At 37.5% G+C, this 26091-nt stretch overlaps 1 protein-coding gene across 1 annotated transcript in view; it reads right to left on the bottom strand.

The window, feature by feature from the left end:
- RIPK2 (receptor interacting serine/threonine kinase 2) overlaps positions 1–26091 on the bottom strand; it is a 39972-nt gene that overhangs the window by 9974 nt on the left and 3907 nt on the right. Inside the window, exons 2-6 of the mRNA XM_005888276.3 lie at positions 17514–17667; positions 13393–13548; positions 7738–7895; positions 6376–6425; positions 5417–5578 (exon numbers count right to left, since the gene is read on the bottom strand). Coding sequence (XP_005888338.2) covers positions 5417–5578; positions 6376–6425; positions 7738–7895; positions 13393–13548; positions 17514–17667 — 680 coding nt within the window. The remainder of the gene's footprint in view (positions 1–5416; positions 5579–6375; positions 6426–7737; positions 7896–13392; positions 13549–17513; positions 17668–26091) is intronic.

The following is a 26091-nucleotide window of genomic DNA, read 5'->3' as shown; positions in this document are numbered from 1 at the left end:
GCTTATTATAGGCATAAAGATAGATATATCTAAATAAAGACAGATCAATGGAATATAATTGAGAGTCTAAAAATAAGCCTTTGCAAGTATGGTCAATTATTTTTTGACAAAGTTGCTAAGATAATTCAACGAGGAAAGGACAGTCTTTTCAACAAATGTTGGATACCCACACGAAAACAGATTTTAGACTCTTACCTCACAACATACATAGAATTAACTTGAAATGGACTATGCACCATGGACAGAGGAGCCTGGTGGGCTACATACCATGGTGTTGCAAAGAGTGGGACATAACTGAAGTGACTTAGCATGTATACACAGACTATGCACCTAAATGTAAATATAAGAAATCTTCATTGCCTTGAGTTAGGCAAATAATTCCCAGGATATGGTATCAGAAATAGGATCCATAAAATATCTTTGATAACTGGACTTCAAAAAAGTTGAAACACTAAGAAAAATGATGCATTAAGAAAAACAGTGCAATTAAGAAAAATGAAAAGACAAGCCCCCCCCCCTCCCCCCTCAAAAAAAAGACAAGCCCAGACTAGGAGAACATTTTTACCTATCATGGATCTGGTAAAGAACTTATATCTAGAATATAAAAAGAACTCTAACAACTTAAGACAAATAACCCAATTTAAAAATGAGAAAAGGATTGAATTTCAGCAAAGGAGACACACAAATAGCTAAAAAGCATATGAAAATATGGTTAAACACCATTAGACATTAGGAGATGCAAATTAAAACTACAGTGAGGTATCATTCCATACTCACTAAAACAGCTGTCATTAAAAAGACAAAATAACAAGTACTGACAATGATGCAGAGAAAAGGAAAACCTCACACATTGCTGGTAGGAACGTATCACAGCGCAGCCACTTTGGAAAACAGCTTGGCGATTTCTTTAAAATGAAGGATAAATTTACCACACAACCAAGCAATTGCACTCATAGGTCAGAGAAATGAAAACATATGTTCACATACACACATGCATATGAACAGTCATAGAAGTATGATTAATAATAGCCAATAAAGAGAAACAAGTCATAATTCTGCTATTACTACAGTAATATATAGACAAGCTGCTCAAGGGAGAGGTCAGGGCTCCAGAAATAAAACTGAGCATCAAGAAGGTAGAGATGGTATAAAAGCCATGGTTTGAACTGGATCGTCTAGGGAGAAAGTGCAGGTGGAAAACAGTAAAGAAGCCATATTTAGCTCTAAGCCATTTCCAACAGTTAGAAACTGAGCAGAGGAAGAAAAAAAGAGAGGAAGAGATGATAATAGGGAGGGACGCATGGTCTCTTGTGCCTTGGAAGCTATCAGGGGGAAAGTTTCAAGGAGGGAAAGAGTCAGCCAAAACTCTTCTACTGAGAGGCTAAGTGAGATAATCAGTATTTCAACACTGCTTTCCTCGGTAACTTGAACAAACACAGCTTTAGTGGCAATATGAAACAGAAGACTGCTGTACGTCTGTTAATAAATAATTTAGAAGGGAAGAAGTAGAGACAACAAGTATGGGCAATTCTTACCAAGTGTTTAGATCCAAATGCAAGTGGAAAAATGATACCAGACCACCTGACCTGCCTCTTGAGAAACCTATATGCAGGTCAGGAAGCAACAGTTAGAACTGGACATGGAACAACAGACTGGTTCCAAAAAGGAGTATGTCAAGGCTGTATATTGTCACCCTGCTTATTTAACTTCTATGCAGAGTACATCATGAGAAACGCTGGGCTGGAAGAAGCCCAGCTGGAATCAAGATTGCCGGGAGAAATATCAATAACCTCAGATATGCAGATGACACCACCCTTATGGCAGAAAGTGAAGAGGAACTCAAAAGCCTCTTGATGAGAGTGAAAGAGGAGAGTGGAAAAGTTGGCTTAAAGCTCAACATTCAGAAAAAGCTCATGGCATCTGGTCCTATCACCTCATGGGAAATAGATGGGGAAATAGTATCAGACTTTATTTTTGGGGCTCCAAAATCACTGCAGATGATGACTGCAGCCATTTAAAAGACGCTTACTCCTTGGAAGGAAAGTTATGACCAACCTAGATAGCATATTGAAAAGCAGAGACATTACTTTGCCAACAAAGTTCTGTCTAGTCAAGGCTATGGTTTTTCTAGTGGTTATGTATGGATGTGAGAATTGGACTGTGAAGAAATCTGAGTGTCAAAGAATTGATGCTTTTGAACTGTGGTGTTGGAGAAGACTCTTGAGAGTCCCTTGGACTGCAAGGAGATCCAACCAGTCCATTCTAAAGGAGATCAGCCCTGGGTGTTCTTTGGAAGGATTGATGTTAAAGCTGAAACTCCAGTACTTTGGACACCTCATGCGAAGAGTTGACTCACTGGAAAAGACTGATGCTGGGAGAGATTGGGAGCAGGAGGAACAGGGGATGACAGAGGATGAGATGGCTGGATGGCATCACTGACTCGATGGACTTGAGTTTGAGTGAACTCCAGGAGATGGTGATGGACAGGGAAGCCTGGCGTGCTGCGATTAATGGGGTCGCAAAGAGTCGGACACGACTAAGCGACTGATCTGATCTGAAGAATGATGTGGGGTCAAGAATTTTTGTCCTATATAAAGATAGGATCTAATAGTATAATAGATCTATATGACAAAGGAAGGATCCAGTACACAGGTAGAGACTGGCAATGCAAGAGCGGAGACAGAGTGTTAAGGAACAGAATGCTGCAGAGAGGAAGAAAATGGCATCCAGAGACAAAGAAACACTGCTGAGAGTTGTATAAGAACACTTTTCTTTCCACTGTAAAAGAGAGAAGCAGTAAGACAGGTCAAGTACAACTAAGTTGATGGATCTGGTGGTAGAACTATGAGGGAGTTCTCTCTCATGGTTTCTATTTCCTCAGTGCTCAAAAGAAACATGGAACATGGGGTGTAGGAAATTTAAGAAGGGAAGATAAGGTACAATATGGATCACCTCTGTCTTCTCTGAGTTCAGAATCTATTAAGAAAAGCTACAAAATTATGACAGATGTTGATCAAAATATCACCTTTATTACAGATAAAACTAAATGGAATTATGTCCCTTTTCAGATCTGTAGCATATAGGCTTACTAGTAATATTTTGCCCCTTCAACTGAGTTTTACTCACTCAGCTACAGGCCTCACCTGCTTCCATATGGGGAAGCAGAAAAATGTATGCATCTTTTAGACAAGCTTGCTTCCAAAAGTAGGAGAAAATTGAGAATGGATTAGCTAAGTATGGTTAGTTTTTCTCCAAAATTAAAGGATGAGCAGGAGTGTTGAGGGGCAGACAGAAGCTGGAAATGTTCCTCCCATGCTTCTCTTCTTGGAGATTGAAATGGGATTTCGTCTCCACTTTGGGAACATAAAGTATGGGACTTATGCATCTCCTGCAGTAGTTCAAGATGATCATCTAGGACAGTAATATTCAAACTTTTGGGTGTCAGAACTTCAAAATTATCCCAAAGAGCTTTTGTGTACGTTGATCATATCTACTGACATTTACTATATTAGAAATTAAAACTGAGAACATTTTAAAACATCAGAGTATGTGAAAATACATTACATTATCCCAATGATATCATTACACCTCATTTAGTCTCTGGAAACTATTTTTCCAGAGGATGAGAGTGAAAAGGGAAAATAATACCTTAATATTTATTAGTTTGAAAAAGTTTTGATTTTGTGAATCCTTTCTAAGTCTCAGGGACCAACCCACCTTCAGGGGTCCCTGTACCACCACTTAAGAATAGGTGATCTATGAGAATGTATTTGAAAACATAACAGAATGCTAAGTAGTGTTTAGAGTTCAGTTTTAGCTATTAAAGAAAAACCAACGAATTCCATTTCTGGACAAGATGAAGCAACAATGACCAATGCATTCTCCTGTCTTAAATATCCAACAGTCAGACAAAATGCATGAAACAGTGGTTATTAAGACACTAGGTATCAGGCAACAAAAAGGGACAGTGATCTCTGAGTGACTGAGGTGAGCCCAACCACAGCCTGACTGCCCAAGCATCCTGCCTTGAGAGTTTCCAGCTATACTACAGGGATAGGCAAATAAAGGTGGAGGCCTGGTGGAACCTCAAGCTGAAGACACCGGGCTTAGAGTTAGGGTAGACCACAGCAGACAGAGTTTATGGGACAGTGTAGGAAAGAGGAGAACGCGTAGAGAGAACTCCAGAGATCTGCAGAACATTCCTCTCAAATATTCAGCAGCACTGACCAATGCAGGACGTAGAAGTCACTAAGCCAAAAGCCAGTGTTTTCGATGAACAATAGGGAAAAGCTAGGAAGTTTGTAGAGAAGTTAAGTGAGTATTAGTCTTAGTCTTAGTATTAGAGAAGAGAAAAAACTATTAGTTGCTCAACTGTGTCCAACTCTTTGTGACCCCATGTAGCCCACCAGGCTCCTGTGTCCATGGAATTCTGAAGGCCAGAATACGGGAGTGGGTAGCCATTCCCTTCTCCAGGGGATCTTCCTGACCCAAAGAATCATCCTGCAATGCAGGAGACCAGGGTTTGATCCCTGGGTGGGGAAGATCCCCTGGAGAAGGGAATGGTTACCCACTCCAGTATTCTTGCTGGAGAGAAGTAAAGTAAGTTTTGACTAATGGCATGATCTTCAGAAGAGCTAGAATCTTTAGGAAATGGAGAAGAAATTACAGTTTGAAAATGGCACCGGGGACAAAGGAGATATATATATATCTCCTATTAAATGGTGCTTGGAAATAAGAGAGAAAATGCTAATCCATTATTACAGCATATTTTGATTTTTTTTCAGTACAATGCAGATAAGCACTAGACATAAGTTTTGAATGCAAAATATATTTCATTTTTTTTTCTAGCTGGAAAGAAGATTCCCAGTCTACAGCTTGTCTTTTAATTTTCTGTAGCATCTTTTGAAGTGTAAATTTTTCAATTTTTTTGAAAATCAGTTATCAAAAATTTTTTAATAGATCTTGTTTTTGATGTTATATATAAGAGCTCTTGGCTCAATCTGAGGTCATGAAGATTTTCTTCTATGTTTACATTTAGGTGATGATCCATTCTACCTCTGAAATATATTTTAATTCTATCTGATTTTTTGATTTCCAGGATTGGTCTAGAGATTCTACTCTTGCCCTTCTCCAATCAATTTTTTTACACAGCAACAAATAGCTCCTAAATTTAAATTTATCATGTTCTTTCTCTGAAAACTTGTATTTGGAATAATCTTCTAATCTTTTTATGATAGCCAACAGTCTCTCCTTACCACTTCAATCTCATCATCTCATATAACAACTGAATCAAAAAAAAAATAACGAACTTTTGACTTTATCATTTAACTTGTGTGACTGTTCAAGGAATACTTTATTTACAGCATATTCGCTATTTTTGCAATTCAAAAGGTCCAGATTAAAACTGTACACTTACTTAAGAAAGACGGTCTTTCATCTGGATTTTGCGCCCACCCACTTTCTATTAGAGAGATCATAAGTGCTCGATGAGGTATATCAAATGGCAAACTTTTTTCATTAGTGTCAGGTCGATGTCCTTGTGACACACTATACATAATCTGCAAAGGATTGGTGACGTCTGTCAAAACAAATGAAAATATATTTCATTCATTAGAAATATATTATGATCTAACATATTAATTACATTCTAAACTCAACCAGATGAAAATCAGAGAATCTTAAAAACCTTAGGTATAATTCATTACCTCCCTTTCTGTCAAAGGAATATTTATATCCCAGCTATTCCCAGACTTACAGGAGGAGTTTATAGCTTCACCTCTTTAATTCTGGGCTTGGCCACGTGATTTGATTTGGCCAATGGAATATGAAGACAGCAGAGCAAAGCAGAGCTCAGCAGAGCTGAGTAGAACTAGCAGAGCCGAGAAGAGTCACAGCAACTAATCATCTAGTGTGAATAAGAAATAAGTGTTTAGTTTGTTAGCTACTGAGATTTTGAGGTTGTTACACAGCAAACTGACCTAAACAAACCTCAAAGAAATAGACAACATTATCAGAAAATGTGAAAATTATTCTTCAATGTCTGCTGGTCTTTAAAGGAGCACTAATTAAATTTTCATATAAAGAATTTTATAGTTGGAATGAACCTTAGAAATAAGAATTCAAAATTCTTATTTTGCAGATGAAAAAAATGAGGACTTAAGAGATTCAGTGGCTTAATAATGGAGTTAATTATTATCAGAACAAATCTATATTTTTCTGATCCTTAATTCAGTATTTTCCAATATACACGGGATTCAAGTGTGCTTTCCACAAAATGAATGGTAGACAGATTTAAAATAGGTGATCTTTATTTAGATAGTTCTGAGTGTGATTTACCAACATGATGTCATAATAAGGAAGTCAAAGTACACTTACCTTCAAAAGGCTGTTTTCTGGATAAGACTTCCCATATAATAATTGCATAGCTGTTTAAGATAAAATATACATATAATAACTATGCATAATAAACTAAATAGTACCGATTTAAAAAGCTGACAGTTGAGATACCATTTTTGAAAATAATAATGTAGTGAAATGCTGCTTAAAGAATCGCTATATACAACCAAGATGCTGAATATTTGTATACAGTTTTACTTTGAAAGGAAAATAATTCAATTTGAAAAATTAGGAAATTGGTACAATAAAAACAAAATAATAGGCAAGGATAACTTGTGGATGATTCATTAATACTATGTCCTTTAATTACATGATTCTATCATTCACACAAAATAAAGAGTAATAAAAAAGACTGTCTCATGTAGCCCTATTCTACTGGCTTTTTTCTGGTGTGAGTACTGTCTCTTTTGGTAAAGTTAAATGTTATTCACACTTTTCCCTCCCTCTCTCAAGGTCACATATGATAAAAGCCCTTGAATATTACAAATTAATAGAATGTAAAAGTAGCTTAAAGCGAGGCACCTTTATTTTTATATGTTTTTATTTTTATTTTTTGGCTGCTCTGCACAACTTGCGAGATCTGTTTCCCGACCAGGGATTAAACCTGGGTCATGGCAGCGAAAGCCTGGAATCTTAATCACTAAGGTGCCAGGGAATTCCTTAAAGCAAGGTATTTTTAATTTGAAAAATATTAACCACTGTCTCTAATTTACTTTCACTACACCTATGAGAGAAGCATAAGAATCATACTTTTAAACTGTAGCTTCAAAAAAAAAATAATAAATAAACTGTAGCTTCAAAACTCTGATTGATTAATCTTGTGGAGAAGGAAATGGCACCCCACTCCAGTACTCTTGCCTGGAAAATCCCATGGACAGAGGAGCCTGGTGGGCTATGGTCCACAGGGTCGCAAAGAGTCGGACATGACTGAGTGAGTTCACTTCACTTTCAGTTCAGTTCAGTTGCTCAGTCGTGTCCGACTCTTTGCGACCACATAAATCGCAGCACGCCAGGCCTCCCTGTCCATCACCAACTCCCTGAGTTCACTGAGACTCACGTCCATCGAGTCAGTGATGCCATCCAGCCATCTCATCCTCTGTCATCCCCTTCTCCTCCTGCCCCCAATCCCTCCCAACATCAGAGTCTTTTCCAATGAGTCAACTCTTTGCATGAGGTGGCCAAAGTACTGGAGTTTCAGCTTTAGCATCATTCCTTCCAAAGAACACCCAGGGCTGATCTCCTTCAGAATGGACTGGTTGGATCTCCTTGCAGACCAAGGGACTCTCAAGAGTCACTTCACTTTAGGCAAAGTTAACTCTGAGCAAAAGTAACATACTGTACCTATATATATCATGCTTGACAGAAGCCCTTGCTTTCTGTCCGGGTTCATAGTTTTCAGGTGGCATATAGACAATTGTCCCTCCTTCAGGTGCAGACTTACTACTTCGTGATTGTGAGAGGGACATCATGCGCCATTTTGATAAACCAAAATCTGCAATCTGGAAGGGAAAAGAATAATTTAAATCCAGGAATTGTTTGCCTTTCTTTATATTTACTGCGTTTAGACATGAGGCCAGAATAAATGCTATATATACACATATATATTAGTATTTTATTTCTATATATTCCACCAGTCTCTTAACAAATTGGATTCCATAGTGCTGAACACCCCCCAACAGCCTTAGAAGCAACACAAACTGACTGAGAGTTCAGAATAATATAACAAGTTTTAAAAGAAACTAAGATTTCAAAAATTAAACAGGAGTATTTTTTGCATTTAGAATAAAAGAACAGAATGAGTATATCCACTTTACTTTTTGTGACAAGTAGCTTTATATCATATGCTTTCAGAATTTACCTATACCTCACAAGACTGCTGAACTACTCACGTCTGATATGACCATCACTGTGTACATGTTCTTCTTTATATGTGCTTAAACACTACTTTCATATTTTGAAATAAGTAAAATTCCATTAAAGTATAACTCATTATTATATGAGTTTTGCTTACCACTAAAAGAATATCTGTTGACAATAGTGTAGTTAGCAATATAACATAGTTATATCCATGCCAAGTGGTACCTAAAGAATTTTCAGTGACAGACATTCTGTACTTCTGACATGTCCTTTGTAGTTTACTTCACTTGAATTCTTTTGTGCAGATACTACACAATATTTTGTAACTATCTAAAATGTAATATTTTTAAAAAGGGAGACAAAAATGTAAGAACAGAAACAATATTTAATGAACAAAAAAGTATAAGGAAAGCTTTGAAGACATTTAATTTAAATTACTTAGACCTTACACTGTGCCATTTAGGAGTTGACAGAGTGGAATGAGCTCCATCCACCATACCATTTGTGTTTCAATCGTTTAACTCTTAAAATACTTACAAGCTTTAACAGAAGAAATAATTTCTTTAGTGTTTAGATGAATTTGAGATTAAAAAATTATAGCCCCACTCCAAAAAGGGATGGAAGACTATACAAATCTTTCATATATTACCATAATGAAAGGGTAAACTTAAGAAAAAAATTAGAAAAGACCAGGAGAAAAAATGGTGCCATGACATGAAGAGCTAAACTGGACTGATTTCTGAAGGCAATGCAAGATGTTATTTAGTCACGAAGTCGTCCAACTCTTTTACAACCCCATGGACTGCAGCCCGCCAGGCTCCTCTGTCCAGGGGACTTCCCAGCAAGAATACTGGAGTGGGTTACCATTTTCTTCTCCAGGGGATCTTCCCAACCCAGGGAGTAAACCCAAGTCTTCTGCGTTAGAGGCAGATTCTTTACCACTGAGCCACCAGGGAAGCCCCACTCAGGACCGTATCTGACACATAATGGGTGAACCATGTGTGTTAGTATTATTAATGTTTTATACACAAGAATAAACCTCTAAAGCTTGCTCTTATTCATACAATACCAACAACACAGAATGCAGTTTGAGGGTCTTTAATCTAAGGGTCTTTAAACTTTAATCTAAACTCTGCGCAACTGTATCCCAGTTACTCTTACTTGCCACTACAAACTCTTATTCCTCTCACTCATCCTCTAAAAGCAAAAACAGTGCTCCAGTTATACACTGGCTAGGATAATAAGCATTACTATGAGAAGGCAAAGAAGGCTGAGTGCCAAAGAATTGATGTTTTCGAATTGTGGTGCTGGAGAAGACACTTGAGAGTCCCTTGGATTGCAAGGAAGTCAAATCAATCAATCCTAAAAGAACTCAACCCTCAATATTCACTGGAAAGACTGATGCTGAGGCTGAAGATGCGAAGAGCTGACTCACTGGAAAAGACTTTGATGTTGGGAAAGACTGAAGGCCAAAGGAGAAGGAAATAGATAGCATGGCCTACTCAGTGGCCATGAATTTGAGCAAACTCTGGCAGTTAGTGGAGGACAGAGAGGCCTGGCATGCTACAGTCCATGGGGTCGCAGAGAGTCCAACACAAATTAGCGACTGAATAGCAACAGGTTCTTACACCTAAACCATAAACTGCAAGGTACTGGGCTAAGCACTGGTGTGAGTACAGTGCTGCAGAAAATGTATTCTTAGTTTGCTTATGTGCTCCGTTTACTTCACATTTGTGTTTTGAAACCTTATCTAGAAAAATTAATCAGAACTCCCTTTATCAGTCAATTTAGTTTGGTGTTCACATGGAACTACATTTCTTCCCCTTCTCTATCACAAACACCATATACAAAAGACATGATTCATTAAATCTGGATCTTCCAGAGAAGAGAAAAAGTGAAGAATATGAGAGGGATGCAAGTTCTATGGTTTCTTGAGGATCCGGAAATATTTGTCATTCAACAATGAAGACAGAGAATAGGAACTTTTTATTTCTACACAAGATCTTAACACACATTTTAAAGGTAAAGGATCTGTTTAGTTAAAAACAGATGATAACGCACCAAGAATTTATTGTATAGCACAGAAAACTATATTCAGTATCTTATAATAACCTATAAAGGAAAATAATCTGAAAAACATAAAATTGAATCACTTTGCTGTATAACTAAAACTAACATAATACTGTAAATCAACTATACTTCAATTAAGAAAAATTTTAAAATCAGAGATTAAAACACTTCGCTCATAAAAATCATCCCTAATCCTACCACCCTACCAGAATAGCTATTTTCATTTACATAATAATGTCTGTCTCTTTAAAACTATGAAGTTATCATCAGTAAGAAGCTATGAGGAAGAACTTCCAAGCATTCTGGTTTCCACACAGGACTGACAACAGGAGAGAAACCAGACACGGTGCATGTAAATGTTTACTTCAGACAAGCCTGTCACGGGCTCATTTGTATTTAAGGTGCACTAATAGATGCTGACCAGCAGACCATCAAGTTGGGCGTATTCTTTTTAAAGTAGAAGTAGATTGATCTTAACTAGTGGTAAAGATTTTTATTTTAGATACTATTAATATGTTTCTGATTAACATTACAGTGAGAAAATTTACTTAAAAAAAAAAAACTAACAAGGTGTGAGGTTCCATTTAATCTCATTAAGTACTTCAAGAGATTTTGTTTTGTATTTCATTTAAATGGCCCTTTCAAGAAGACAGGTAGAAAGGATAACTTAATTATTTATGAGTCACTGAAACTCTTACTTTTAAGGGACATTTACAAAATAACAAGTAGAGACACACAGGACACATATAAAAGAGTGTCAGTAATTTATAAGAACTGTATTAGAAAGGTCACAGTTTTGAATGTTCTAAAAATAACAAAAATTAAAAAAACACACAAAGCCAAACTATTTTAAATTCTATTCATGTCAAATAAATACCCTACTCATCAATGAAAAAGAGAAAGTAGGGATCGTCATCACCTATTACTTTGCTTGGGTCTTCTCTATCAAGAATGGTTTCTGGACTGAGATGAAGGAAATAAGGTCCAAGGAGGTTGAAAAATTTATATAGTACAAGTCTCAGTTCATTTTACATATATTTCAGGTTTAGTTAGAACACTAGCAAATACCTCCACAGTGCAGAACAGAGAATAAATAGTATTTGTTTTGTTGAAGGTCTGTACGAACATCATGACCTGACCCATAAGGACAGCTGCAAACCCAAAAGGTCCAAGAACCTTGCCACCACCATCCACACCCTCTCGCCTTTTAGTATAAAAGCAAAAGCCTGAATTCTAGCTTGGGTGTGCTGGTTCTTTGGGACACTAATCCACCATCTTCTTGGTCTACTGGCTTTCCAAATAGGGTTGCTGTTCCTTGCCCCAACACCTCATTTGTTGATTTATTGGCTCTGTTGCATGGTAAGCAGTATAAAGTTGGACCTGGTAACAAGGACACTTGGGAAAGCAGTCAAAGAAGGACTTTTGTAACATTTGTATGAAAAAAATAGGAGAAACATGGGCTAACAGTTCTTTTAGGAGTATGCCAAACAAAATGAATGCTTATTCTCCAAAAGTCCTAATTAATAAAAGGCCTGAACTTGACCTTAAGGGAGGTTTTTAGCACCATGTTGTGCAGCTCTGATTTGAGCACTGTAATGGTTAATAGGTAATCATGACTTGAAGACACAAAAAGTAGCTAATTAAATTTAAGGATGACACTAAGCTAGAAGACAAATTTAAAAATCCTTGGACTACAGAAGAAAAAGGTCATGACAGCAAAAGCATGATCATAAAAGAAAAAAATTAAAACTTTTGCTCTGTGAAAGACCTTGCTGAAAAGGATGAAAAGAACAAACCTTGGACTGGCAGAAAAGGTCTCCCAACTATCAGTATGTATCTGATGAAGGACTTACATCTAAAAATACACAGAACTTTTAAAACTCAATAGTAAAAAAGCAAAGAGTCCAAGTAGAAAATGGTCTTAAGATCTGAAGACACACATCACTGAAAAGGATATAGAGATGGCAAATAAATAAATAACACTATTCAACATCATTGGAAAGTGAAAATTAAGATCATGGTATATATCACTATACATCCATTAGAATACCAGAATAAAAAACGGTGATAAAACCAAATGCTGGTGAGGGTGCAGAAAAGCTGGGTCTTTCGTACGCTGCTGGTGAAATGTACAATGGTGCAGCTACTGTAGAAAACAGGCAGCTTCTTAAAGACCTAAACATACTTTACCATATGACCACACAGTTAAACTCCTGGGCATTTATCTCAGAGGAATAAAAACTTACGTTTGTTCAAAAAGTTGTACAGGACTATTCAATGGAGTTTTATTTTAACTGCCAAAGGCTAAAAGTAACTATGGTTAAACAACTCTAGTACACCCACACCATGGAATATTATTCACCAACGAAAAAGAAAACAATTCTTGACACAAGCAAAGACTCAAATGGATCTCAAAGGCCTTATGCTAAATGAACAAAGCCAATCTCAAAATATCATACATTGTATGAGTCCATTGTCAAAACAACAAAATTATAGAAAAGAAAAACAGATTACTGGTTGACAGCAGTTAGGGACGATGGAGGGAAGGTGAACATGACTATACAGGGATAGTATAAGTGGTATCTTTGTTGTGATAGAATAGTGCTGTATCTTGACTGCTATCAGAGCCACAGAAATTTACACAAGATAAAGTGAAACAGAACTACAAACTACATATGTGTACTGTACCAATGTCAAATTCCTGGCCTTGAAATGGTACTATAGTTATATGTGACGTAACCACTGGTAGAAACTGCGTGAAGGGTACATGAGACTTCTTTACTCTGCAACCACCTAAGAATCTCTAATAATTTCAAAATAAAAAGTAAATAAAGGTATACTTAACAATTTAAATTAAGAATATAATGACTTTGTATCTGAACCATACTTTTATGAATATCTGTAGTCTAGGAATAACTAACCCACTGCAGCAGGAAGAAGTGGCACTGAATTAGAGGCCATGGAAAAGGCAGAGACATTAAATTGGCAAGGTAGAAAAATTAACTAAGAAGTCTTTAAAACTATTAAACACAAGGATGCAGATAAGCTTTTTTGAAAAACAGTAATTACCTTAACATGAAATTCATTATCCAATAAGATGTTTTGAGTCTTCAGGTCATGATGAAGTAGAGGAGGATTCATATTGTGCAGGTAATTTACACCTAGAGCAATTTCATGCAGAATACGAAATCTCAATGGCCAAGGAACATCAGGATATTCGATTTTCTTTATATGAAAATAAATAAAACCAAAATTAGTGGCCAAATTTATTTCCACTTTGAAAATGAAATATTCCATGAGAATAGTATAAACTAAATATCTAGTACAACTAAGTATAGGGCAAAATATACTTATTTTATTACATAGTATCTATCTGACATTCTTTAACATCCTTGGATCTTATTTTCCTTATAGAGAAAATAATGACTTTACAGTACTAATATTTCCTTTTAGTATTTACTGGCAATGCACTACATGGTATGGGGTCTCTCTTCAGTTGAGATAGTTTATTTTTATCTGTATAATACCCAGACACATACATTTATACTCGACATATCTTCTCATTCTAGGTTGTTCAGTTGCTAAGTCACATCCCACTACTTGTGATCCCATGGACTGCAGCATGCCAGGTGCCTCTGTTTTCTACTGTCTCCTGGAGTTTGTGCTCAAATTCATGGCCATTGAGTTGTTGATACTATCTAATCATCTCATTTTCTGCCACCCCCTTTTTTTGCCTTCAGTCTTTCCCGGTATCAGGGTCTTTGCCTACGAGTCAGCTCTTCCCATAAGATGGTCAAAGTATTTGAGCTTCAGCTTCAGCATTGGTTCTTGCAATGAGTATTCAGGGTTGATTTCTTTTTAGGATTTACTGAATTGATCTTCTTGCTGTCCAAGGGGCTCTCAAGAGTCTTCTCCAGCACCACAGTTCAAAAGCATCAATTCTTCGGCATCCACCCTTCTTATAGTTCAACTCTCACATCCCTATGTGACTACTGGAAAAACTATAGCTTTGATTACATGGACCTTTGTAGCAAAGTGATGTCTCTGCTTTTTAATACGCTAAGTTTGTCATAGCCTTCCTTCCAAGGAGTAAGTGTCTTTCAATTTCATGGTTGCAGTTACAGTCCACAGTGAGTTTTGGAATCCAAGAAAATAAAATTCATCACTGCTTCTACTTTTTCCCCTTGTATTTGCTATGAAGTGATTGGACCGGATGCCATGATCTTAGTTTTTACAATAGTGAGTTCCAAGCCAGCTTTTTCACTCACCTTTTCAACCCTCATCAAGAGGCTCTTTAGTTCCTCTTCACTTTCTGCCATTAGGGTGATATCATCTGCACGTCTGAGGTTGTTGATTTTTCTCCCAGCAATCTTGATTCCAGCTTGTGATTTATCCAGCTTAGCACTTCACATGATGTACTTTGCATAGAAGTTAAATAAGCAGGGTGACAATATACAGCTTTGTTGTACTCCTTTCCCAATTTGGAACCAGTCAGTTATTCCATGATTGGTTCCAAATGTTGCCTCTTGACCCACATGCGGGTTTCTCAGGAAACAGGTAAGGTGGTCTGATGACTCCCATCTCTTTATGAATTTTCCAGTTTGTTGTGATCCACACACTGAAAGGCTTTAGCATAGTCAATGAAACAGAATATGTTTTTCTGGAATTCCCTTGCTTTCTGCATGATCCAATGAATGTTGGTAATTTGATCTCTGGTTCTTCTTCCTTTACTAAATACAGCTTGCGCATTTATAAGCTCTTGGTTCATGTACTGCTAAAACCTAGCTTGAAGGATTTTCAGCATATCCTTGCTAGCATGTGAAATGAGCACAACCGTATGGTAGTTTGAACATTCTTTGGCATTGCCCGTCTTTGACACTGGAATGAAAACTGATGTCTTCCAGTCTTGTGGACACTATGCATTTTCCAAATTTGCTGACATATTGAGTGCAGCACTTTAACAGCATCATCTTTTAGGATTCTAAATAGCTCAGCTGGTATTCCATCACCTCCACTAGGTTTGTTCACAGTAATGCTTCTTAAGGCCCACTTGACTTCACACTCCAAGATGTCTGGCTCTAGGTGAGTGACCATGGTTATCCAGGTCATTAAGACCTTTTTTTGTGTAGTTCTTCTGTATACTCTGGCTACCTCTTCTTAATCTCTTCTGCTTCTGTTAGCTCCTTGCCATTTCTGTCCTTTATTGTGCCCATCCTTGCATGAAATGTTTCCCTTGATATTTCCAATTTTCTTGAAGAGATTTCTAGTCTTTCCCATTCTATTGTTCATTTAAGAAGGCCTTCTTATCTCTCCTTGCTATTCTCTGGAACTCTACATTCAGTTGGGTATCTTTCTCTTTCTTCCTTGCCTTTCATTTCTCTTCTTTCCTCAGCTTTTTGTAAAGCCTCCTTGGACAACCACTTTGCCTTCCTGCATCCTTTTTGAGATGGTTTTGTTATTGCCTCCTGTACAATGTAATGAACCTCTATTTATAGTTCTTCAGGCACTCTGTCTACCAGACCTAATCCCTTGAATCTGTTCATCACCTCCACTGTATAAACATAAGGGATTTGATTTAGGTTATATCTGAATAGCCTAGTGGTTTTCCCTACTTGCTTCAATTTAAGTCTGAATCTTGCAATAAGGAGCTCGTGATCTGTGCCACAGTCAGTTCCAGGTCTTGTTTGGCTAACTGTATAGAGCTTCTCCATCACTGGCTGCAAAGAATATAATCTTTTTTTGATATCGACCATCTGGTAATGTCCATGTGTAGAGTCGTCTCTTGGGTTGTTGGAAAAGGCTGTTTGCTATGACCAGCATGTTCTTTTGACAAAACTCTCTTAGCCTTTGCCTTGCTTCATTTTGTATTCCAAGGCCAACCTTGCCTGTTATTCTGGGTATCTCTTGACTTCCTACTCTTGCATTCCATGTATAATATAGAAACATTACAAATGTAATGCCTTTATTTCCTGGTACTTACAAGTAACAGTCATCTGAATTTTCTTAAATGTTTTCCTAACTTAAACATTAATACAGCTTCCCAGGAAGAGGAACATACTCAGAAGAAGTAGATAATCATTGCGGAAGAAGGTAGATGAGTGCTCAACCTGTATTTTATGATTCCTTCCAGAAATTAGCAATGCCCCTTAGGAGGCTCTAGAATTTCTAATGGGCTCCAAATTTGGGTACCACAGTATCTACTGGGGTGCTGGGGTATGGGAGGAAAACATTAGAATCTATGCTTACATTCATTCAAAAAAAGGAAATTGTGTTTTGTATCTTAATTGCTATGTTGGTTACACAAATCTTACTCACTGACACTAGTCACTTTACTCTGCCCTTGTTTTCGATTGTGCCGTCACAAACAATGTGTTGCATCCTAAAATAAAGAGGAAGTCACTCCATGAGTGGTGACAGGGGCACCCATGCTCCCTCATTTGCTTATAGAACATTGTGATGCACCAGAATTTAGGAGTGTTCAGTGACTGGATTTTACAGATTATGTTACTACTCAGTTTTAACTAAAGCAACCTTAACAAAACAGACCCAGGTATTTAAAAATATCTCTTGAGGGAAACTGTGGGCTAGAGATAATCTTAATAAGGTCAAGCAAACAACAGTAGATGAATACACACATTTTGAGAATGAGGACCTTGCCCCCTCAAAGTTGTTTACTAATGGTTTTCATAGTTAAAGACAGAGTAATTGGTACCTTGAGAAAAAGGGAATACGGTTCATGCCATTGCCTATTATTGGAAAAACTCAGGTATTTGATACTCAGAGATAGATAATTTTGCCTATTAATTCAGAACTTTGTGAACTGATACTACTAACATTTAATTAGAATACTAAATTGTCTTTAACATAAAATAAAAGCTGGCTTAAGCCAACAATAAACTGTACAGTGTACAGAGTCTGTCTTTTTTCTCTCCTGCTCCTCTCCCACATATATATACCTGTGGATACTGGAATTCAGTGTAAGACTCAGGAACCTAAGCAGCATAATCGAGGTGACTAGAATGCAGGGTCTGGCTGCACAGTATTTTTAACAACACAAAAGAAGCCAGAAATGGTGAAATTTTACCACTGCAACTGTTTGTCATTATTCTTATTTTGGCTCACATGTAAAACCAAAGCACTGTATAGGTTAACTAACAGAATTCTAGCCACTGAAAATGTATAGTACTTACCCTATGTAGGAGCTCATTTAATGATCCATTTGGCATGTATTCGGTAACTATTCCTAAAAATTCAGGCTCATTGCAAATTCCCAAAATTGGAAGAATGTAACTAAATCGAGCTTTGTGTAAAATTTCAGCTTCTCTTAAGACATCATTTCTTTCACTAAAGAAAAAAAAAAGCATAATTATTTCAAAATAATGAAAAATACACAATTATCATGCCCATAATATTAATTAATTCTGGATTTTTCCATTCATTCATTAGCTTTTGATCTCATGTAAATTAGGCAACTTTTCTTAGTTTCTTCATATTTAAAGGAGGGATAATCTCTACCTTACATATTCCATAGGTCTGTTTAGAGACCAAAATAACATATAAACCACTGACAGAAAGAAGTGCTACACATAGATTAAAACTGTACTTTTCCTAGGAAAGGCAAAGAACACAATGTTTGTTTATAAAGTCTATTTGTATTAAAACGATAGGTGCTTGAACCAATTACATAAGTCTCTGTTGTATTAAAATGATAAAATTTTATTAGACTGTTACATTAAATTTTACGGTTGCATATCATGTAAAAATTTTCTAAATATCCTGAATATTAAAACACTTAAATGTTGTAGATTTTAATGACTAGATGATAATAGTCACATAAGGGTCAATAATACTCAGAAATTATAGGCTGGAACTCAGGAAAAGAACACTGAGAAGAGATAAATGCTTATAACATTCCTGGGCTAACTCTGGATTCCAGATTTATTTCCTTATTCATTCATAAAAGAAATAAGTGTTGAACTTTCATTATGAATAAACCACAGTGCTCAGCCTTATGGAGACAATTAAGTTAAAAAAAAAAAACCCAAAACACAGTTTGGTGAGTTCCCTGGTGGTGCAGTGGATAAGAATCTGCCTGCCAAGGCCGGGGACATGCGTTCAGTCCCTGGTCTGGGACAATTTCACACGCCATGGAGCAACTAAGCCCACGGGCCACAATGACTGAGTCCACTCACCTCAACTACTGAAGCCTGCATGCTCCAGGGCCCTGGAGACACAACTAACAAGCCCCTGGGCCACAACTACTTACGCCAGGGCACCTAGAGTCTGTGCTCCACGAGAGAGGCCACCGCAATGAGAAGCCCACGTGCCACAACTAGAGTAGCCCCCACTCTCTGCAAATAGAGAAAGTCCATGTGCAGCAACAAAGACCTAGCCCACCCGAAGATAAATAAAGCAGTGTGTACATGTCAAGTAAATAAAAAATTAGATAAAAAAATACAGTCTGTGATCTCAAGCTGTCCAGAAACCTTTTTAAGAAACATACATACTCATCGTGATCTTGACTGGTACATTTCCAATGACTAGTGGGCTTCCCAGGTGGCGCTAGCAGTAAACAACCTGCCTGCCGATGCAGGAGACAAAAGAGACTCAGTTCAAACCCTGGGTCAGGAAGATCCCCTGGAGGAAGAAATGGCAACACACTCCAGTATTCTTGCCCATATTACTGATGAACACAGACGCAAAAATCCTCAACCAAATATTAGCAAATCAAATACAACAACACACTGAAAGCTTCATACACCATGATCAAGTGGGATCTATCCCTGGGATGCGAGGATTCTTCAATATATGCAAATCAGTGAATATGACAAACCATATTAACAAACTGAATAAAAATCACATGATCATCTCAATAGATGCAGAAAAAACTTTGGACAAAATTCAACACCCATTTATGATATAAACTCTCCAGAAAGTGAGCATAGAGGGAACCTACCTCAACATTATAAAGGCCATATATGACAACCTACAGCAAATATTCTCAACGGTGAAAAACCTAAAAGAATTTCCCCTCAGATCAGGAACAAGACAAGGGTGTCCACTCTCAACATTATTATTCAGCATAGTTTCAGAAGTCCTAGCCACAGCGATCAGAAAAGGAAAAGAAATAAAAGGAATCCAAATTGGAAAAGAAGATGTAAAACTGTCACTGTTTGCAGATGACAATGATACTTTACATAGAAAATCCTAAAGATGCCACCAGAAAACTACTAGAGCTCATCAGTGAATTTACTAAAGTTGCAGGATACAAAATTAAAACAGAAATTTCTTGCATTCTGATACACTAACAAAGAAAGATGAGAAAATTAAGGAAACAATCCCATTTACTATTGCAACACAAAGTATAAAATACCTAGGTATAAACCTACCTAAGGAAGCAAAAGATCTGTACCCAGAAAACTGAAAGACATTCAGGAGACATCAAAGATACAAACATATGGAGAGATTCTTAGATTGGAAGCATCAATATTGTGAAAATGACTATACTACCCAGAGCAATCTACAGATTCAATGTAATCCTTATCAAATTATCAATGGCATTTTTCATTGAACTAGAACAGAAAATTTTACAATTCGTAGAAAATACAAAAGATCCCAAATATCCCAAAACAACCTTGAGAAAGAAAAATGGGAGCTGGAGAAATCAGGCTCTCTGACCTCAGATTATACTACAAAGCTACTGTCATCGAGACAGTATGGTACTGGTACAAAAATGGAAATACAGACCAATGGAATAGGATAGAAAGCCCCAAAACAAATTAGTGCATATACAGTCAACTAATTTATGACTAAAGAGGCAAGAATATACAATGAAGACATCCTCTTCAATACGTAGTGCTGGGAAAACTGGACAGCTACTTGTGAAAGAATGAAATTAGAACTCTAATGCCATACACAAAAATAAACTCAAAATGAATTAAAGACCTGAATGAAGGCCAGACACTGAAAAATTCTTGGAGGAAAATATAGGCAGAACATTCTTTGACATAAATCATAGTAGGATCTTTGCTGACCCACCTCCTAGAGTAATGTCAATAAAAACCAAAATTAACAAATGGGATCTGTGCTTATTATGTGCACGTGAGCTCATTCGCTCAGTCGTGTCTGTTTCTTTGCCACCCTATGGACTGCAAACCACCAGGCTCCTCTGTCCATGGGATTTTCCTGGCTAGAATAGTGGAGTGGGTTGCCATTTCCTCCTCCAGGGGATCTTCTCGACCCAGGGATCAAACCCACATCTCCTGTATTGGAGGTAAATTCTTTACTGCTGAGCCACAATTGAACTTAAAAGTTTTTGCACAGCAAAGGACACCATAAACAAGACAAACAAGGAAATATCTGCCAATATTTTCTCCCTCAGAATGGGAAAAAATACTGGCAAATGAAGTAACTGTCAAGGAATTAACCTCCAAAACATACAAACAGTTCAAGTAAAAAAAAAAACCAAAACACAAAAACCCAATCAAAAAATGGGTGGAAGACCTAAATAGACACTTCTCCAAAGAAGGCATACACAGGGCCAACAAACACCTGAAAAGATGCTCAGCATCATTAATTATTAGAGATGTGAAAATCAAAACTATAATGAGATATCATTCACACCCATCAGAATGACCATCATTAAAAAAAAAATCTACGAACAATAAATGCTGGAGAGGGTGTGGAGAATGGGAACTCTTGAACTGTTGATGGGAATATAAACTGATAAAGCCCTATGAAGAACACTATGGAGATTCCTTCAAAAATTAAAAATAGAACTACTGTATGACCCAGGAATCCCACTACTGGGCATATACCCAGAGAAAGGCTATAATTCCAAAAGATAAATGCACCCCAATGTTCACAGCAGCACTATTTACAAGAGCCAGAACATGGAAGCAACCCAGATATCCATCTACAGATGAATGGATAAGGAAGATGTGGTACATATGTACAATGGAACATTGTTACTCAGCCATAAAAAAGAACTAAATTGGATCATTTGCAGAGATGTGGATGGACCTAGAGACTATCATACAGAGTGAAGTTAAAAGTCAGAAAGAAAAAAACAAACAGCATATTTTAACGCATATATGTGGATTCTAGAATAATAGTATAGATGATTTTATTTGCAAAACAGAAATGGAGACACAGACAACAAACATTGGACACCAAGGCGGGAAAGGGGGTGGTGGAATGAACTAGAAGATAAGGACTGACATATATACACTATTGATACTATGGGTAAAGTAGATAACTAACGAGAACCTACTGTATACTTTAGGGAACTCTACTCAGTGCTCTGTGGTAACCTAAATGGGAAGGAAATCCAAAAAAGAAGGGAGACATACATATATATATATATACATATACATACACACACACATATACATATATAGATGATTCAGTCTGTAGTACAGAAGAAATACAACATTGTAAAGCAACTATTACTCCAATAAAACCTCCCAGAATATTGGAAATAAAAGCAAAAATAAACAAATGGGACCTAATTAAACTTAAAAGCTTCTGCACAACAAAGGAAACTATTAGCAAGGTGAAAAGACAGCCTTCAGAATGGGAGAAAATAATAGCAAATGAAGCAACTGACAAACAACTAATCTCAAAAATATACAAGCAACTCCTACAGCTCAACTCCAGAAAAATAAATGACCCAATCAAAAAATGGGCCAAAGAACTAAATAGACATTTCTCCAAAGAAGACATACAGATGGCTAACAAACACATGAAAAGATGCTCAACATCACTCATTATCAGAGAAATGCAAATCAAAACCACTATGAGGTACCATTTCATGCCAGTCAGAATGGCTGCGATCCAAAAGTCTACAAGCAATACATGCTGGAGAGGGTGTGGAGAAAAGGGAACCCTCTTACACTGTTGGTGGGAATGCAAACTAGTACAGCCACTATGGAGAACAGTGTGGAGATTCCTTAAAAAACTGGAAATAGAACTGCCTTATGATCCAGCAATCCCACTGCTGGGCATACACACTGAGGAAATCAGAAGGGAAGGAGACACGTGTACCCCAATGTTCATTGCAGCACTGTTTATAATAGCCAGGACATGGAAGCAACCTAGATGTCCATCAGCAGATGAATGGATAAGAAAGCTATGGTACATATACACAATGGAGTATTACTCAGCCATTAAAAAGAATTCATTTGAATCAGTTCTAATGAGGTGGATGAAACTGGAGCCTATTATACAGAGTGAAGTAAGCCAGAAAGAAAAACACCAATACAGTATACTAACACATATATATGGAATTTAGAAAGATGGTAACAATAACCTTGTATACGAGACAGCAAAAGAGACACTGATGTATAGAACAGTCTTATGGACTCTGTGGGAGAGGGAGAGGGTGGGAAGATTTGGGAGAATGGCATTGAAACATGTATACTATCATGTATGAAACGAGTCACCAGTCCAGGTTCGATGCACGATACTGGATGCTTGGGGCTGGTGCACTGGGACGACCCAGAGGGATGGTATGGGGAGGGAGGAGGGTTCAGGATGGGGAACACATGTATACCTGTTGAGGATTCATTTCGATATTTGGCAAAACCAATACAATATTGTAAAGTTTAAAAATAAAATTAAAAAAAAAAAAAAACTACAAAAAATGTGAAGCAATGACGGTCTGAAGCTATAAAGGTTGCAGTGGAAATGGGAAGAAAAACATTAGCTGAATAGAATGCCCAGGCTGTGATGACTGACTGACTTTATTGATTAAGGGAGTATAATATACCTTATTAAGGAAGTATAACATACTGCACTAAAGACTACCCACTCTAGTATTCTGGCCTGGAGAATTCCATGGACTGTAGAGACCATGGGGTTGCAAAGAATCGGACACGACTGAGCGACTTTCACTTTCACTCTCTAGTAGAAGCTATTTGGCTAGTGGAGGTGATGGAATTCCAGTTGAGCTACTTCAAATCCTGAAAGATGATGCTGTGAAAGTGCTGCACTCAATATGCCAGCAAATTTGGAAAACTCAACAGTGGCCACAGGACTGGAAGAGATCAGTTTTTATTCTAATCCCAAAGAAAGGCAATACCAAAGAATGCTCAAACTACCACACAATTGCACTCATCTCACACGCGAGTAAAGTAATGCTCAAAATTCTCCAAGCCAGGCTTCAGCAATATGTGAACCATGAACTTCCAGTTGTTCAAACTGGTTTTAGAAAAGGCAGAGGAACCAGAGATCAAATTGCCAACATCTGGTGGATCATCGAAAAAGCAAGAGAGTACCAGAAAAACATCTATTTCTGCTTTATTGACTATGCCAAAGCCTTTGACTGTGTGGATCACAATAAACTGTGGAAAATTCTGAAAGAGATGGGAATACCAGACCACCTGACCTGCCTCTTGAGAAATTTGTATGCAGGTCAGGAAGCAACAGTCAGAACTGGACATGGAACAACAGACTGGCTCCAAATAGGAAAAGGAGTACATCAAGGCTGTATATTGTCATCCTGCTTATTTAACTTCTATGCAGAGTACATTATGAGAAACACTGGACTGGAAGAAGCACAAGCTGGAATCAAGATTGCCGGGAGAAATATCAATAACCTCAGATATGCAAATGACACCACCCTTATGGCAGAAAGTGAAGAGGAACTAAAAAGCCTCTTGATGAAAGTGAAAGTGGAGAGTGAAAAAGTTGGCTTAAAACTAAACATTCAGAAAACGAAGATCATGGCATCTGGTCCCATCATTTCATGGGAAATAGATGGGCAAACAGTGGAAACAGTGTCAGACTTTCTTTTTTGGGCTCCAAAATCACTGCAGATGGTGACTGCAGCCATGAAATTAAAAGACGCTTACTCCTTGGAAGGAAAGTTATGACCAACCTAGATAGCATATTCAAAAGCAGAGACATTACTTTGCCAACAAAGGTCTGTCTAGTCAAGGCTATGGTTTTTCCAGTGGTCATGATGGATGTGAGAGTTGGACTGTGAAGAAGGCTGAGTGCCAAAGAATTGATGCTTTTGAACTGTGGTGTTGGAGAAGACTCTTGAGAGTCCCTTGGACTGCACGGAGATCCAACCAGTCCATTCTGAAGGAGATCAGCCCTGGGATTTCTTTGGAAGGACTGATACCAAAGCTGAAACTCCAGTACTTTGGCCACTTCATGCGAAGAGCTGACTCACTGGAAAAGATGCTAATGCTGGGAGGGATTAGGGGCAAGAGGAGAAGGGGACGACAGAGGATGAGATGGCTGGATGGCATCACTGACTCGATGGACGTGAGTCTGAGTGAACTCAGGGAGTTGGTGATGGGCAGGGAGGCCTGGGGTGCTGCGATTCATGGGATCGCAAAGAGTCGGACACGACTGAGCGACTGAACTGAACTGAACTGATGACTGTCATTTAGTCACTCAGTTGTGTCAGACTCTTTTGTGACCCCATGGACTGTGGCTCATCCAATTAGCTCCTCTATCCATGGGATTTTCTTGGCAAGAATACTGGAGAGGGTTGCCATTTCCATCTCCAGGGACTTACTCCACTGTACAACAGCAATCCAAGTTCCCCCTCTTAAAAGGAATCTTTCTCCTCTGTCAATAATGTTTCCCCCACCCACATTGGTTAATGACAGGAAAAAAATCTTGCCAGCAAGCCATGTCCACTTCTAATTCACTGAAACCATGTTTCCTAGGAAACATACCTCCCTTAAGTACTAAAACCTCCAAAACCACTAAGACTGAGGCTTCAGGGACCAAAAAATTCCTCAAATTCTCTTACTAGGCATAGTAAGAGAATACAATGCAAAAGCGTACGTGTGTACATCAAAAGACATACACAACAATGTTCATAGAAGCTCTCATCCTAATAGCCAAAGAATGGAAACATCTCTATCAACAACAGAATGGATAAATAAATGTGTTATAAAGTAGAATACTGAATACTTTATAGCAATGAAAATGAAGGTTACCTGCTCCAGGTAACAACATGGATAAATCTTACAATGTTAGATAAGAGAAGCCAGAAATTAAAGATACATTATGTATTCAATTTATGTAAAGGTTAACCACTATCAAGCCTAATCTTTGGTTTTGGAATTCAGGATAGTATTCACCCTTGGGAAGGATGACGAGTAATGACTAAGAAGTGATATAGTTATTTATGTGGGTGGTGACTGTAGTTATCTTTACTTTGTGATGTCATGCTGAACAATTATATTTGTGTTTTTCTATACACATGCAAAGAGTCGGACACGACTGAGTGACTGAACTGAACTGAACTGATACACATGTTATGCTTCCATTAAAAAGCTTATTTAAAAGAAATTCATATAACTGTCATCTTGCATATAATGTAAAATTTTTCTGGATGCTTTTGTTTAAACCACCCAAGATCTTGACGAATGGCTGCTGAAAAACACATTCCAGACCAGACTATGAGGCTTCCTTTTAAAAACAAACAATAAACAAAATAAAGAAAAAATATCTTAGCCATCCATGTTTTGAACAGGTAATATATTTACATGTTTCTAAATTCAAGAGTTACAAAAATACATCAAGAGCCTCTATCCTTCCTGTTCTTTAGACACTTAGTACCCCAACTGTGAGACAACCAATTATACCGGTCTGTGAGACCAGCTTTAATTAAATTTGTTCCCTAAATTGAAAGAGGTGTGTGTTTGCCTTAAGAAAGGTAGATCAACAAGACAGTTACAGAGTAGCACCTTTGCAGGGAAAACCCAGGATTGACCTGAAGGTTCCTAGATACCCTGAGAATTA

This window comes from Bos mutus, chromosome 14 (genome assembly GCF_027580195.1).
Source record: "Bos mutus isolate GX-2022 chromosome 14, NWIPB_WYAK_1.1, whole genome shotgun sequence".
NCBI classification, from domain to species: domain Eukaryota; kingdom Metazoa; phylum Chordata; class Mammalia; order Artiodactyla; family Bovidae; genus Bos; species Bos mutus.
This window is presented reverse-complemented; position numbering and strand designations above follow the sequence as displayed.